The sequence below is a fragment of the Haliaeetus albicilla genome, chromosome 3 (assembly GCF_947461875.1).
Source record: "Haliaeetus albicilla chromosome 3, bHalAlb1.1, whole genome shotgun sequence".
NCBI lineage: Eukaryota > Metazoa > Chordata > Aves > Accipitriformes > Accipitridae > Haliaeetus > Haliaeetus albicilla.
In genome coordinates this window covers 56,907,633-56,921,352 of record NC_091485.1, presented here as the reverse complement: position 1 = coordinate 56,921,352, position 13,720 = coordinate 56,907,633, and the positions used below count along the sequence as shown (strand labels likewise).

The window sequence follows — 13,720 nt, the reverse complement described above, 5'->3', positions numbered from 1 at the left end:
AATGTTAATATAACGAAGTTATGTCAAATAAGCAATGTAAAAATGCTATTTTCACAACATAAAAAGCACTAAAGAAAGTTCTAGCTAGTAACAATAATTCACCTAAACTATTTGCTCTGTTGGTCCTTAGAGCCTGTTCACATGCATCAGCTGTGTGCAGAAAGGGAAAACAATTGGCTTGGAGCACCAACTGTGAATTCTGAAACAACAGATAATATCAATTTGCATCTAATCCATTGACTGACATTCAGAAAAGGAAAAACTATATTAACTTAAAAAAATAAAAAAAAATTGTTCACTGTCTAAGCAGTAACAGCAAAATTAAACCTGAATTTTCTGTATCCTTCAGAGGAAGTTTAGGACTTGCTTCATTTACTTAGTACCACATCTGTTGGTATCTTCTCTTTGGTGCTACATACAGAACAGTAGTTCCAAGTTTTCATGCTTTGGGAATTTTAGATTAAAATCTTTAACATTAACTGCCTTTTGGCTTTAGCTTTAAAGAGAAAATACATTTTATTGTTTATTTGTCCCCCCAATTTTTTTTTTTTTTTTAAATTCTGGTGGGAAGTATATTTCACCTTAAAAACCTATAGTTTGCATCAGTGAGATTCCATCTCACTCCAAACTTCAGGAATACAAATAAGCCCTTCCCCCTTAAAACCATATAGCCACTGGAAAAATTAACACATTAAATTATTATTAAAAAAACAAAGAAAAAAAAACCACAAAATTTTCAACAATACTGGGGGGGAAGTCTGGTTTCTGCCTTCATCCTTCTACTAATTCTCAAAGCAGCAACACATGCAGATGTATAAATACATGTGTGTGGGTACATATGTGTATGTGTGCTGTTGCTTTGAGAGGTAGCAGGATGAAGGCAGAAACCAGACATAAGTTCATCTCTCCACCTGGAATAACATCATAAATAGTAACAGTAGCAAGTTATCACAATAGTTACCAGACCTCTCTTATGCATATAGCGAACACAAGCTCAGTTCCTAAAGGTCAGGTCTGTGTATTTTATTAAAACATACGTGCACAACACATAACCAAAAGCTCTGAAAACTCAATGCTACTTAAATACTTCCTGAGTGAAATATAGAGCAAGACCAGACACAATATGGCATCTGTGAAGCTGAAATGCACCATGTTCCATAGACGCAACAGGCTCCTTTAGAAGCTGGACTAAGTTCAAGACAAAAAATCCTTGATTCTTGTGAATTGTCTTTTTGACTCATGAGGAAGTGATGCATGCTTCAGTACCTATTAAGAAAGTTATTTTTGCAAATAAACCCCCAGCTACTGGAACATAGAAGTACATGACATCTTGACACAAACATACTATTTTTAAACAGGAAACCCTGGTGCTTTAGCTTTGCCTGGAATCTTACATACCAAGGTAAATGCATGCACATGGTAGCAAGAGACAAGTTAAGGGATTTACTGACTGGAGCCCCAGTTCTACAGAGTGACACCTGAGCATTTTTTCCAATTATTTCAGACAAAATGGGGTTAATGTAATAGAAACAACAGTCACATTTACTTTACTCTTCTTCAGCTGCTAGAACCTAAGCAGCAGAAATTCCTTTTTTGAATTTCAGCTTCAAGGAAGTGTTTCGTATAGGCTAGAATTATATTCAAATTCTCCATATAAGCCACACTAGTGAAGTGCTTCTTGCTCCAATACACACATCCTCTGCCTCTGTCCAAACGACTATCACAGCCTTCTCAGTAGTTAAGCCATAACACAGCTTGGCTTAATGTAACATTAAGAGTTAAGTCTCCCGCGTATCTCTTATTCTTGGAATAAGAGAACACCAAGAGGTCAAGTAAAGACTTTTTATAAAGTTCTCATTTTTATTTTATCATGTCCGACTTCAAAAGCATTCAAAGATAACTGTGACAGACTTTCACTATTTTAATGTCAACCCTATAAGCATTATTTATAGGCTTAATTATATTTCCAGTATATAACACAAGACAGATACTTCTCACTTCAGTTTCCCTTAGTAACCACAAATGTGAAAAGCTGACTGCAGCACAGTTTGAGGGTCATTTCAAGAACAGAACAGGCAGAGAAAGGCTCCATTTTCAGATACTGCTGCAGAAACAGATCAGTACAGTAAAAGGTAATCTATGAAAATTATTAGAACACCAGAAGGTCAGTATCGAGATATAGCTTTTCCCTCCCCAACTTTATTCTGTTATTTCTCCTCATGTCAACAGTTTATTAATAATGCTGAAAGCAGGGAACTTGCACATGATTTTATAATTAATGTTATTTACTATTTCTAACTAGTTACCTAAAAGTGAACCAGTCAACAGATTGATTAGCTTAGTTTTTTTGAAGAAAAAAAAGCATTACTCAAGTACTACTAGCTAATTCCCAATTTAAATCCTGTCAAAATCAGCTATCAGATACACAGAATTCTAAGATTAAAGGTAATGCACATTACTGTTTTGCTTATATTTTGTAATGAAACTTTAAGTCTGCACTTGCTATGCAATGACATTCTAACAATAAAGCAGTAACTTACAGAATATTCAATAGTCCCTTTAGGCTTTTGAAAAGACATTCGTCGCCCATCTTTCTTGTCTGGGGTCTTCTTCTGGCCAGTGTCTGAAAAAAATTGAGGCAACGTGCGTGTTAAATTCATTTTCCTCTCTCAGTACTGTCACAGGCTGCTGACTACAGCCCCGTGGGCAGACATCTAATTCACCAGTTACACAGCTTGCTCCCGGTGACTGTCTAACAGACAACCAGCTGCTAGAATAAGGACTTCATTCCTCTGCAATGCTTTAAGAATTTGACCAATATAAACGACTGATAACTGGGAATCAACTAACTGCATAAGTACTTGCTGCTATCCAGGAAGCTGTTGATGAAGGAAGACTAAATAGGAGACTGACCCCATCAGGCAAGCAACGTTTCTGGAACTACTGTGTTTAATTGGTTTTATCTCATACCCAGTCTGCTTTCATCTAGAGGGGAAATGATCTAGAGTTCCTGTATGTTTGATTTAATCAGTTGGGATTTTTTGTCATTGTTTGATAAGTATGGAGTATTTAAAGCTTTTTTTATAAAACAAAGAGCATTAGTGTTTAACTTCGCAATTATCCTGTCTGTAGCAAACACATACAGCCTGTACATAAACAATAAAGATTCTAAATAAAGAAATAACACAAGTTAAGAACTGTTTTTTCTATTGAGGCATTGTATTTTGATGACCTCCATTTCATAAGCCAAACAGGCAACAATTTGTACCTGAAGTAAACTCTACTATTTTACACTAATTGGCTTGATATTTGTGATAAACACAATGCAACAGTGAACTTAGATGATACAACAGAAAGCATTTAATTCTACATCTTTAGAAAAGTGGTTTTTTAACATATCCATTTACATACACACATGCATTTTTTTAGATGAATCTCTTAAGTTAGGTCTCTGTCACAAGACCTCCACCTTCAACAGTTAAATATCTGCTATTAAGGAGCCCAGAATACTTACGTGAATGAGATACGTTAAAGTTTCATGCTACAACAGGATTAGTTATACTCCCATTTTGAAGCATTCAAATTTCTGTTACCATAACTGAATATATTTAGTAAAATATTTCAAACCAAATTGAATAGAAGAAACAAACCTTACAAAATATATTATTTCAAAGTATTTTAGCATGGCTAGATTGAGAACAGAAAACATACTGTATGTCTTTTTAAGCCTCACCTGACATAGTAAGGAAACTTGCTATAAATTGAACACAACTTTTATGTGTTATTATTTTTAACTAGTATCCTGACTGCAACAATGGACAAGAGACTAGATAATACTTCCACGAATTTCCATATACCCCCTCCCAAATTTCTACATGGATAGTTGAAACTATTAAGATATCGGGGGGGGGACGGGGGGGACAAAACAACACAATTAACACAGGAAGTTCTGCAGTGCCCAAACCCAAGAAACAAAATACTACTACTAATAATAACAACAACAAAACAAAAACATAAACCTCAGCAAATACCTTACATTTGCTATATAGGGCAAGCTGCAGAGGACAACAATAAAAGTGATTTCTAGCAGACTAGCAGATTCAACATAGTACTCTCCTGGGGTATTCTTTATATAATAAAGAAATAAACATTGGACTAATTCTACTTCTTTTATATATTGAAAAAAGTCTGAGGAAGAATGTTTCCATACCTACAAGATAAAAATTTATCTATGGATGGTATTAATTATGTTAAGTTTTTATAGCTATGAATGACAGTCAAGACTTTAAGCCAACTTTTAAAAACTTTCCAGAAATTCTGAAAATCTAGGCACTGTAATTCTGCACCCAGCTATATTCATTCAATACATTAAAAGGTATTTCTTCCCTTATTTACTAATTGCAGCTTTTAAAAAGTTACCTAAAATAAACCTTTATTTCTGATTATATAAACAGTTTTTAAAGACACTACGAATGTCTCTAGGGGAAATTAAGCCAACTCAGTAATGACTAAAATACACTATAAGTTTGTGTGTAGACTTAACAGTAGCCAACAGTCTCCTCTTCCAGGTCAAGTATTTTGTTACCAAAGTGTCTACCTGACCTTGCAACACAACAGGTGCCTCCTCAGCAAGCTACCGAAAAACTGCAACAGCTGCTTGACTGTAGCTGTTCCAAATTTTTCAGCCCATATCAAACCTTTGCCAGCAGTCTAATCATCTTCTTTCAACAGCAGTCTGGTTCAGATACTCCTAAGCAAAAGTCAAAGGATGCAGGTGAAGAAAGACTGATCTCGTCCAGGATCCTGTAAATGCCTTAATAATCTATACACTGAGCACCCCTATTATAGAACAAGCATCTTCTTCCCTTGTCTGCCCCCACCCCCCCACTATTAGATAGAAATAAAGACGCCCCATACTACAAATGTATATATGCACTTCAATTGTATACAGCCCAATGTTGTTTGTGTGGTTTTTTTCCCTAACCCAAATTTAAGTTTCCTTTTGCTTCTTACTGGTTCATGTATAAGTGTCTAAAGAGTTTGCAGAAAGGTGTCACTCAAGAGGTCAAGATAAGTTATCTTCTCCCTCTCCAGTAACTGAACAGTAGAATAAAGTCTTGCACAAATAACCACTTCTGTTCCTCATGCCAGAAATAAAAAAGGAAAGTTATTTGTTCTTCAGGGCAGAAAGATCTGCTGCTTTAGACTTCAGAGCACTCTGGTAACTTCAGGAAAGCAAGAGCAACCAGCGGGTAGGGTGTGGAAAGAAGGTCCCTGTTGGATGCGCCTTGGAGGAAAGCAGACATCAGGAGAACTCCTATGACAAATTCCCCTGGAGCTTATAATCTGCAGTTTTTATCTTTTTTTCTTTTTTTTTTTTAATGTCATCCCCTCCATACCTAAGACAGTAGTAATTCCTACCCTTCCCATCAGTGCCCACTTCCATTCCTTCCCTCTGTGATAGCATCATCTCCTCCTCACTATATGGATACACAATTCAAGAGTTTCATCACCTGCTGTGTCTAAGTCCCCCGAGTCAAGAAGAGCTGGAGGCAGGCAGTGCTGAGCTGTGTGTGCGCTGACTACCCAGCTGGGCAAGCACCGGGCATAGCTATCCAAATCCACACCTCTGCCCACAGCTCCAGTGCTTGAGCTGTCTCTTCATAGAGAACCCATCCGTTTCACCTAACACCTCAGAAACAAAACTAGGAGGTATTTCGACTGTGAAAATAGGTCAGAGTAGCAGAGACATGAGTTCAACCTCCCTGATGGCATACTGCAAAGTCTCCAACTATCTCTCACTGAACGAGCAGGCTATTTATTTCTGAAAGGAAAGTGAGTGCAACTTTCAGCCATCCTTGTGTTCTAGGAAGCATGCGAAAGGGGAAACAGCTGCCAGCATAGGATGGTCCGAAAAGACCTCAGCACCAACAAAAATCAGTCTCATCCTTTCATTTTACTTATTTTCCTGATAACTCTGTTGCACACAAGCTGATCTTGTTAGGTTACCCACAACCATTACCTCATTGGCCAGCAGTACCCAAGTGAGACTACCAAAGGCTGATGTTCACAGACCACAGGTATAAGAAAAACCTGACACCACCGACCATGCTGCACACAACCTCAAGAGTCAACAGTAACTTGTTTAATAAGGGGATCTGTGGTGCTAGGATATCAGATCTCTAGCTGTGCTGTTTTAGACACAAACAAGACCAGACCTTTCGTAACATCAGGGTTGATGCTTTAATTCTGAACTACCGTTTCACAGGACTGGACCTCCACAACAGCTTGAAACACTGAAGTGAAAGATAACATGTCAGATCCACAAACGACAAGAAAATATTTAAACTATCTAGGATTTAAAAGACTAGAACTAGAAAGATGCAGAAGGCAGTGTTCAAAATGACAACAGACTGATATTTAGCCTGAATGCATACATACAGAAACTTAAGATTAAATGACTGTAGCATAAGAATGGTTACATATGATCATCAACACAACCAGAGAGAAGTACTTACTGTTCCAACATGTTTATACAAGATAGGAAAAGGGTTTTTAGGAATATCATGTTTTAGGAGTATACAGTTTTCAATGAGGCAGCTTTGACCTTAAAATATGCAATAGTCAGTGGCATTATTTAACTGCAATTTGAAGACAACTGAAGTTAAATTCCAACATTTATAGGGAGGCTTCTACAAACTGCTTCTGTATGGCCCTGTGCCACTGAATTTTGGTTGACTGAAAATATTCCTGTGGTGCTGCTAGTTCAAATTCACACAAGACTGACATTTCTTAGTATGCCATCTGAGCTGAATTGTAGACCTTCAGTTTTCTGCTTGCTGATGTTTCTAGCGCATCCCTTGGACTTTGGCAATAAGAGCTGATAAAGAGAACTCAAGATTTGTACAGTGAGTAACAATGCAATGGTACATACTAAGAACCGCTTAGGAGTATCTTCAAGCTCCACATAGAGCAAAATGTACTAAATTTTCCTTTACGCTACTATTTTTCTGCATAAGCTTAAATCTCAAATAACTTGCAATGTTTCTCAATTACTGATCTATTCATTTCAATGTTGACAGAAATTATAAAGATCACTTTTTCCAGAGGAATAAATTGATAAACCAAACAAGTATCCTCTGAGATAAAGCAAGTAAGCTGGACAAGTCAACAATTAATGCAAATTGTTTACAATTAGTAACTGATCTTATTATAGTCAAGAAGATGAGAAAAAGAGGATTTATCCCCCTGCCCATCCCCACCCCCCAATGAGAACTGCAATTTATGCATTAGATTTACATGTGTTTAAGAAAAAGGCAGAAGCAGCAACCTTGCTAAATGCTTGTCTAGGGCACAATTTTTCACAGGATCTTAAAAAAACCATGCAGCACATATGGGCCAAAGATTTTTAGAAACTGAATCACAACAAAGTAAGGAAAGAAAAGTAGTCTTTCTTTGAAATATTCTCAGAGACATTGTTATTTAGCAGCACATGAAACAACTATTTGATAAACTAAGAAAGCATAGATATTACATCTTTATTAGATTAGTTCTGCTCAATAACAATTACATCTTTATAATCTATTCACATAAAGAAACAAAAAAGATTAAAGTAGGAAATCTTTATATTCCATAAGGCTTGGTGACTTGGGTTTCCTAATAGCCGGGGCTACATCTCAGTAGAGCAACTGCCTCATTGACCCTTCTCCCCCTCCTGCAGTTAGATATGCTTACGCTAATTACCGGAATATTATTTTCAGTTATCTTCCAATGTCTTAGGAACCAGAAACAAAGAGGGCCTAATAGCCTACAAGATGCTAGTAGCCTCTAGTTTTCTAGCCAAAATGGTAGTTTTCAGACCAAGGCAGTGTCATAAACAATGCCCCCTTTAGCCTCCTCTTGCTAAGCAACTACTTATTCCATGATTCAGTCTTTCCGAGTAAGTCATGCTCTCAAAACTCTTGATCCTTATCACTGCTCTCCACATGATTCTTTTGTTCACATTTTTCTCAAGCAAACCCCCAAACTAAATGCATCCAAGACCTTTGAAGTGCTGATGCAGCATTAACACCACATCAAAACAGCTTTTTCCTGCAACATAGATTCAGCACTACTCCAAGTTCATTTTGTGATTCCCCTAACACAAGACCCTCTTTTCTGCCATCCAGTCAGCTGCATAGCACGTAGGCAGAAATAATTAAATGCATGCTTTCAGAATGAAAAAAAATTCAATAGAAACAACTTTAAGGCAGGCCGCTTCTCCAAATGACTAGGAGACATAAAGCCAGCTCCATGCGTGATGCTCCTGATATGTGCGCATCACACAGGCTTTCTTCTAAAATAACATTTCACGTTCAGGGTAAACAGAAATGCTTCACCAAATGTTATGCCACAGCACGTGTTCACAACAGTAAGCTTCCTTCCCAGTTCCATCTGAAACATGTATGTATACAGTTTAATACATTAGAGATTACCTAAGTGCAATCTCTACCTCCTGTACAACCTCTCTGCAGACCAGATTCATATATTAATGAAAACTTGCAAAAATCATGGCTGTTCTACTGAGACAGCAAAGGAAGTCAACTTTTCCAATTAATAATCATTGTCCACCTCTTTCGGGTATTTAAGCCCATTTAGTCATATATCTTCAAGTGTACACAATACCACACAAGCAGTTTGACCATCAAGCAGCAATATCAAGCTATCCTTAGATCTTTCAGAATTTACACTTTGCCTTATCACACTTAAGCCAATGGTACCTAGTTTTTCTAAGCTCAAAGTCAGCCAGGTTATCCTAATAATACAGCAGACTTGTGCACTGCAACTGCTCTGCTAACACACACAGAGATCTACTGTGTATGTGAAATTATACCCAATGCTTCAGTAAACATCTTACTGTACAAGTCTATTGCATTAGGTTTGCTGATGACATCAAACTGGGGGACCAGTCAACATACTTGAGGGCAGGGTTGCCATTCAGGGGGACCTGGACAGGCTGGAGGAACAAGCTGACAGGAACCTTATGAAATTCAACATGACAACAGTCCTCTGCACAGGAAGGAAGAATCCCCTGTGTTGTACAGGCTAGCACTGCCTGGCCAGGGGCCAGCTCTGCTGAAAAAAGCCTGGGGGTCTTGGTAGGCAGCAAGCTGAACACGAGCCAGCCGTGTGCCCTGGCAACAAGGACAGCCAACAGCATCCACAGCTGTATTAATAGGAGCATAGCCAGCAGACTGAAAGTGCCAGAGAGAAGCAACTAGTCTCCTTAACTTGGCACTCAGACTGCTTTTGGAATACTGGCTCTAGTGTTCCTGTCCCCCACCCCTCCAGTCTCTTTTAATATAAGACAGACACTGATAAATGAAAACTATTTCAGTGATGGGCCACCAAGGTGGTCAGGGGCTGTGAGAAGAGGCTAAGAGAACAGAGGTTCTCCAGCCTAAAGAAGAGATGGTTTTGAGGGACTGTAACAGCAGCATCCCATACCTTCTAGATAACTTCCCCCTAGGTGTCAAGATGACAGAGTAGGGCTCTTCAGTGATGTACAGTGGGAGAACAAAAGACAACAGACATAATGGACAAACAGCAGAGCTTCTGACTGGATAAAAGGTAAAAATCTAATTGCTCAGAGCAGTTCTGCGGTTTCCATCTCCGGACATTTTCAAGGTCCAGCTGGATGAAGCACTGAGAAACCTAGCCTGAAGTCACAGTCTTCCCTACTTTAAGCAGGCCTAAATGGTCTTGACTGCAATTCTAGTTACCTCTGTTTCCTCCCACATTTTTCTGGCAGGCAAAGCAGATGTATAAGGCCACCTCCAAACCAAGCCAGAAGGAGATCCACACATACAACACAGCAAGGTGTGTTACTTAGTGATGAACAGAACGGTATTATTGATACATGTAGTAAGTCGAAAGGCAGCCATGAGCATGCATTAAAACAAACACGTAATACAGTCAAAGGATACCAGATTACTTGAATAAACTGTACTTAGATTAAAAACTAATCTAGCAGACAACTGAAACAGATACACACTGAACTTCAGTAAAACATCTGATACATGTGGGAATCCTACTGAACAGTAAAAAATGGAGTAAGAATTGTAAACTATGTCAAAAATTCACTAAAGGGGAGAGTGAAATAGAAACTAGCAGAATGGAGGGGTATATCAATGAGTTCCCAATGGACTAGTTTTTAAAACAGTTCAGTTTCACATCAGCAAACAAACTCACAGCACAATCAACAGCAAAGGCTGGGCAAAATGACACACAGTGAATTCTGTAGCCCCAAAGCTTGGAGAAAGAAAAGCAGGGCAAGATGTAGTAGTACAAAGCATAACATGAAGTAAAAGATCATTTAACATCACATACACTGAGGGAATAGTAAAGAACTTGTATATACTAGTAGCGCATAAGCCGGAAGAAGAGATTGTGCATACATTAACATATCACAAGATGACTGAGTCACCGGCCTGATACATTCCAAGATCACATTTGCTTCTTATGCCTGTACCAACTGAAGTATTTTCAGACATGGAAGTGAAGCATTAGCATCTTTGTAAAGGGTGCTGGTACATTTCACATGTGCTTCATCCGGAACAGTGTGTACAAGAAAACTTGCAGAATTGTGTCTCCCCACTTTGAAGCCTCTCTCATACTTGATCATACACCTGTTAAAGTTAATTTCTTAAAACCGAAGTACTGAATAGGATGAAGTGAAGAAATAACCTACTTTATTCTTATGTGTGCTTTATTCTGAGACAGATTTTTAGAAAGGAAGATACTAACTTTTACAGCAAGACTTGACAAATGTACTATAACTTGGCCCTGCACATTTATCTTTCCAATGGGCTGCTGCTACCTTCACCATAGTACAGAGGACTGACAGGCCACATGGCTTACTGGATATACCATGTATGGTTATCTCACCAATTAAGACTCAAAAGCTGATTAAGAAAAAAATGTAAATAAACCCACAGGCCACATGGTTCAGAACTGAACAATCAAGTCGAGCCTGAGGGAGAAAAACAACAACAAAAAAATCCTTTAATAGAAGGCAGCTAGAACAATTTCCCTGACAGACTGGTTAAGAGGATTCTCTGAGCAAGAAGTTCTGAATCACTGATTCTCATTTCTTTAACTTCTGTATTTAGAGACTACTGCAGGAAGTCAAGACTGCCTGTGCAGTGTATCACCTCCCTCCATGAAGTGACTGCAAACAGAAGTGAAGTGAAAACGTCCAGGAGGGAAGAAGCATGAGAATCCAGGTATGGAAGTATATCCTCACAGAATGAAAGCGTTATCTGGAAGAAACCTCTTGAGTACATCTACTCCAGCCTCGAGTTTGAAGCAGAAACATTGTCAATATCAAATTAAGTCAGCTTAAAACTGTAATCTGTCCCAGTGATGAACCACTTTCCTTGCGAAGTTTTTTCTATTGTCCAATTTGAACCTCCCAAGCTAAAACTAGTGGCTGCTGCCCCTTCTTTTATCATCTCTTACTACTGAGAAGAGTGTGCCCCTTTAGGCAGATGTAGGTCACAGTTAGATTGCCTCTAAGCTGCCTTGGTCTCCTCTTCGCAAGACTAAAGCCCAGCTCCCTCAATCCCTCCTCAAAGCTCATGTGCCCTGCGCCCCTCAGCATACTGGCTGGACCCTCTACAGTTTCTCAGCAGCCTTCTTTAACAGTGGTACACCAAACCAAAAAGCATATTCAAAGTACGGCCTCACCAGTGTCACAGAAAAGAAGCGTAACCATGTCCCTCACTGCCAGCCACACTCCCCCTTACACAGCAGACAAAGCAAAGAGCGTACTAAACTATGAGGCATGCTGTTGGCTCATTTAACTAAGAGGTTTGCATAGATGAGACTCAAATTAAACTGAACGTTCAAGTTAATTCTGCAGTAAAGATAATCTTTAATCACACATTCCCTAAAGCCTTGAGTTGCATCTTAAAGCAAATAAACACACACATGCAACTTCAACACAATATATACCAATAAACGAGAAAGCTACGTTCTGTCCAAGCTAAAGTCTCTAGGTAAATCCAGGCCTTGAATACATACATACTAGCCCTTCCTAGAAATTATCAACAGACTATCTATTGAAGTTGTATTTCAAAGCCCACAAGGCCTTTTATTTTTTAAAGGAATTTTACACTCTGAAGTTATTGTTAGTGCCTTTACTAAAGCCAGATGCTTTCTCTAGAATTTCTGGTTCTCCTTGCATTTTTATCCTCCACCACAATCATTAAAAGACAAAATGCCTTTCTAAAGTTATGTCACTGACTTGGCTGCTGACACAAACAATGTTAACTAGTTAAACAGGTTTACAGCCTCCTATGGCACTACTCAGTCTCCCAGTGTCTCCTTTCTCCCTGCTAAGAAATACTATAAACTGTTCTGTATGTACCCAAAGAAGTACACAGGCTCAGAACAGTGATTTAAGGCACAGCACTTGAACAGACTTGCCTCCCTGAACTTGAAAATCTTATAGAGCAGCTGCTGAACTGCTTAGAAAGACAAGTGAGAAAACAGTAAATGTAAATTTACTAATATTACACAAATAAAATTGAAATACTTTACTGTAGATGTGAAATTAAAAATAATTAAGAAAAAAAAAGGTCAGGGTTTCTTTTAGAAATGTGAAACAGGGTTTTAAGGTATTTATGAAGAACTATTCTTTTAAGAAGTAATGCATAGTCACAACTGAACCATGCAAGGAAAATGAACACTGAAAAGATCCTTCTGAAAGTCCTAAGTGGGAAAAAAGATAGAATAATAGGTAGGCCTGGATCCAGAACACCACATACAGAGATTGAACATTTGGAGTAGTTAGAATTTGCCATTAAGGTTTAAGTTAATGTCAGGGGACCCATCTCTAATTAAAACAGTGTTGGATTTCAACTGAAGTATTGTAATCATTGTTACAGCTTCCACAGCACCCATTACCAGGGCACAGGAGGTTTGTGAAAGCCAGCAAAATGCTTGCCAGAAGAATTCTACAGTCACAAGAATTTGTTTCTGCCCATAACTGACAGAAACCCTGTGAAGAAGATGACAGCATGGGAGGGCCAGGATCTAATTGCCTCACACAGTGTGCTCTGCCTAGGTTAGGAAAAGCTCAAAGTATGGTTCTGTCAAAAATTCTATGTACACAGAAACCCACCCTGCATTCCTGAACTGCAGTCACTTTTCATTAACACAAATTTTAAGTATTACATTATGGAAGTATCTGAGGAAATCACTTCCTGCTCAAAGCTAGGGAAAAAACAAAACATTATAATGCAGTCTAAGTTAATCCTTTATCCCTGAGCAAGAGGGGAAATAATAGTCACAGAGAGCTTCTCCCTCCAAGAAACCACATGTATCACAGGAGACGCTTTAGACAAACAGCTGAACACATGGCCTTGTAACTGATCAGAAGACCAGAAAAAGCTGAAGAGTTTTACTGCCATTTTGCTTCTGCAAAAGTGTGCAAGTAATTTTTATCAACAAGCCTTTAATACTTTGTAGAGGCCTTATTCAAGATACTTTATCTCACTGCTGAAACACTAGTTGCTGTCTCTTTCTCTCCCTGTATGTCTCAGGGTACACAGAATAAAGAGAGAAAGAGTGCCACTGTAAATATTGCTCATTGCCTATTATCTGTTCTGTGTAAGACGTGTGATCCAAGGCACACAAGGAGACATCATCTACACCTGACAGACGGCACGGGCATTCC

At 38.5% G+C, this 13,720-nt stretch overlaps 1 protein-coding gene across 13 annotated transcripts in view; it reads right to left on the bottom strand.

The window, feature by feature from the left end:
• Positions 1 to 13,720, bottom strand: part of OXR1 (oxidation resistance 1) — a 302,655-nt gene that overhangs the window by 74,140 nt on the left and 214,795 nt on the right. For all 13 annotated transcript variants that reach the window (XM_069779895.1, XM_069779893.1, XM_069779894.1 and 10 more), the window contains one exon: positions 2,541 to 2,623. In XM_069779895.1, coding sequence (XP_069635996.1) covers positions 2,541 to 2,623 — 83 coding nt within the window. The remainder of the gene's footprint in view (positions 1 to 2,540; positions 2,624 to 13,720) is intronic.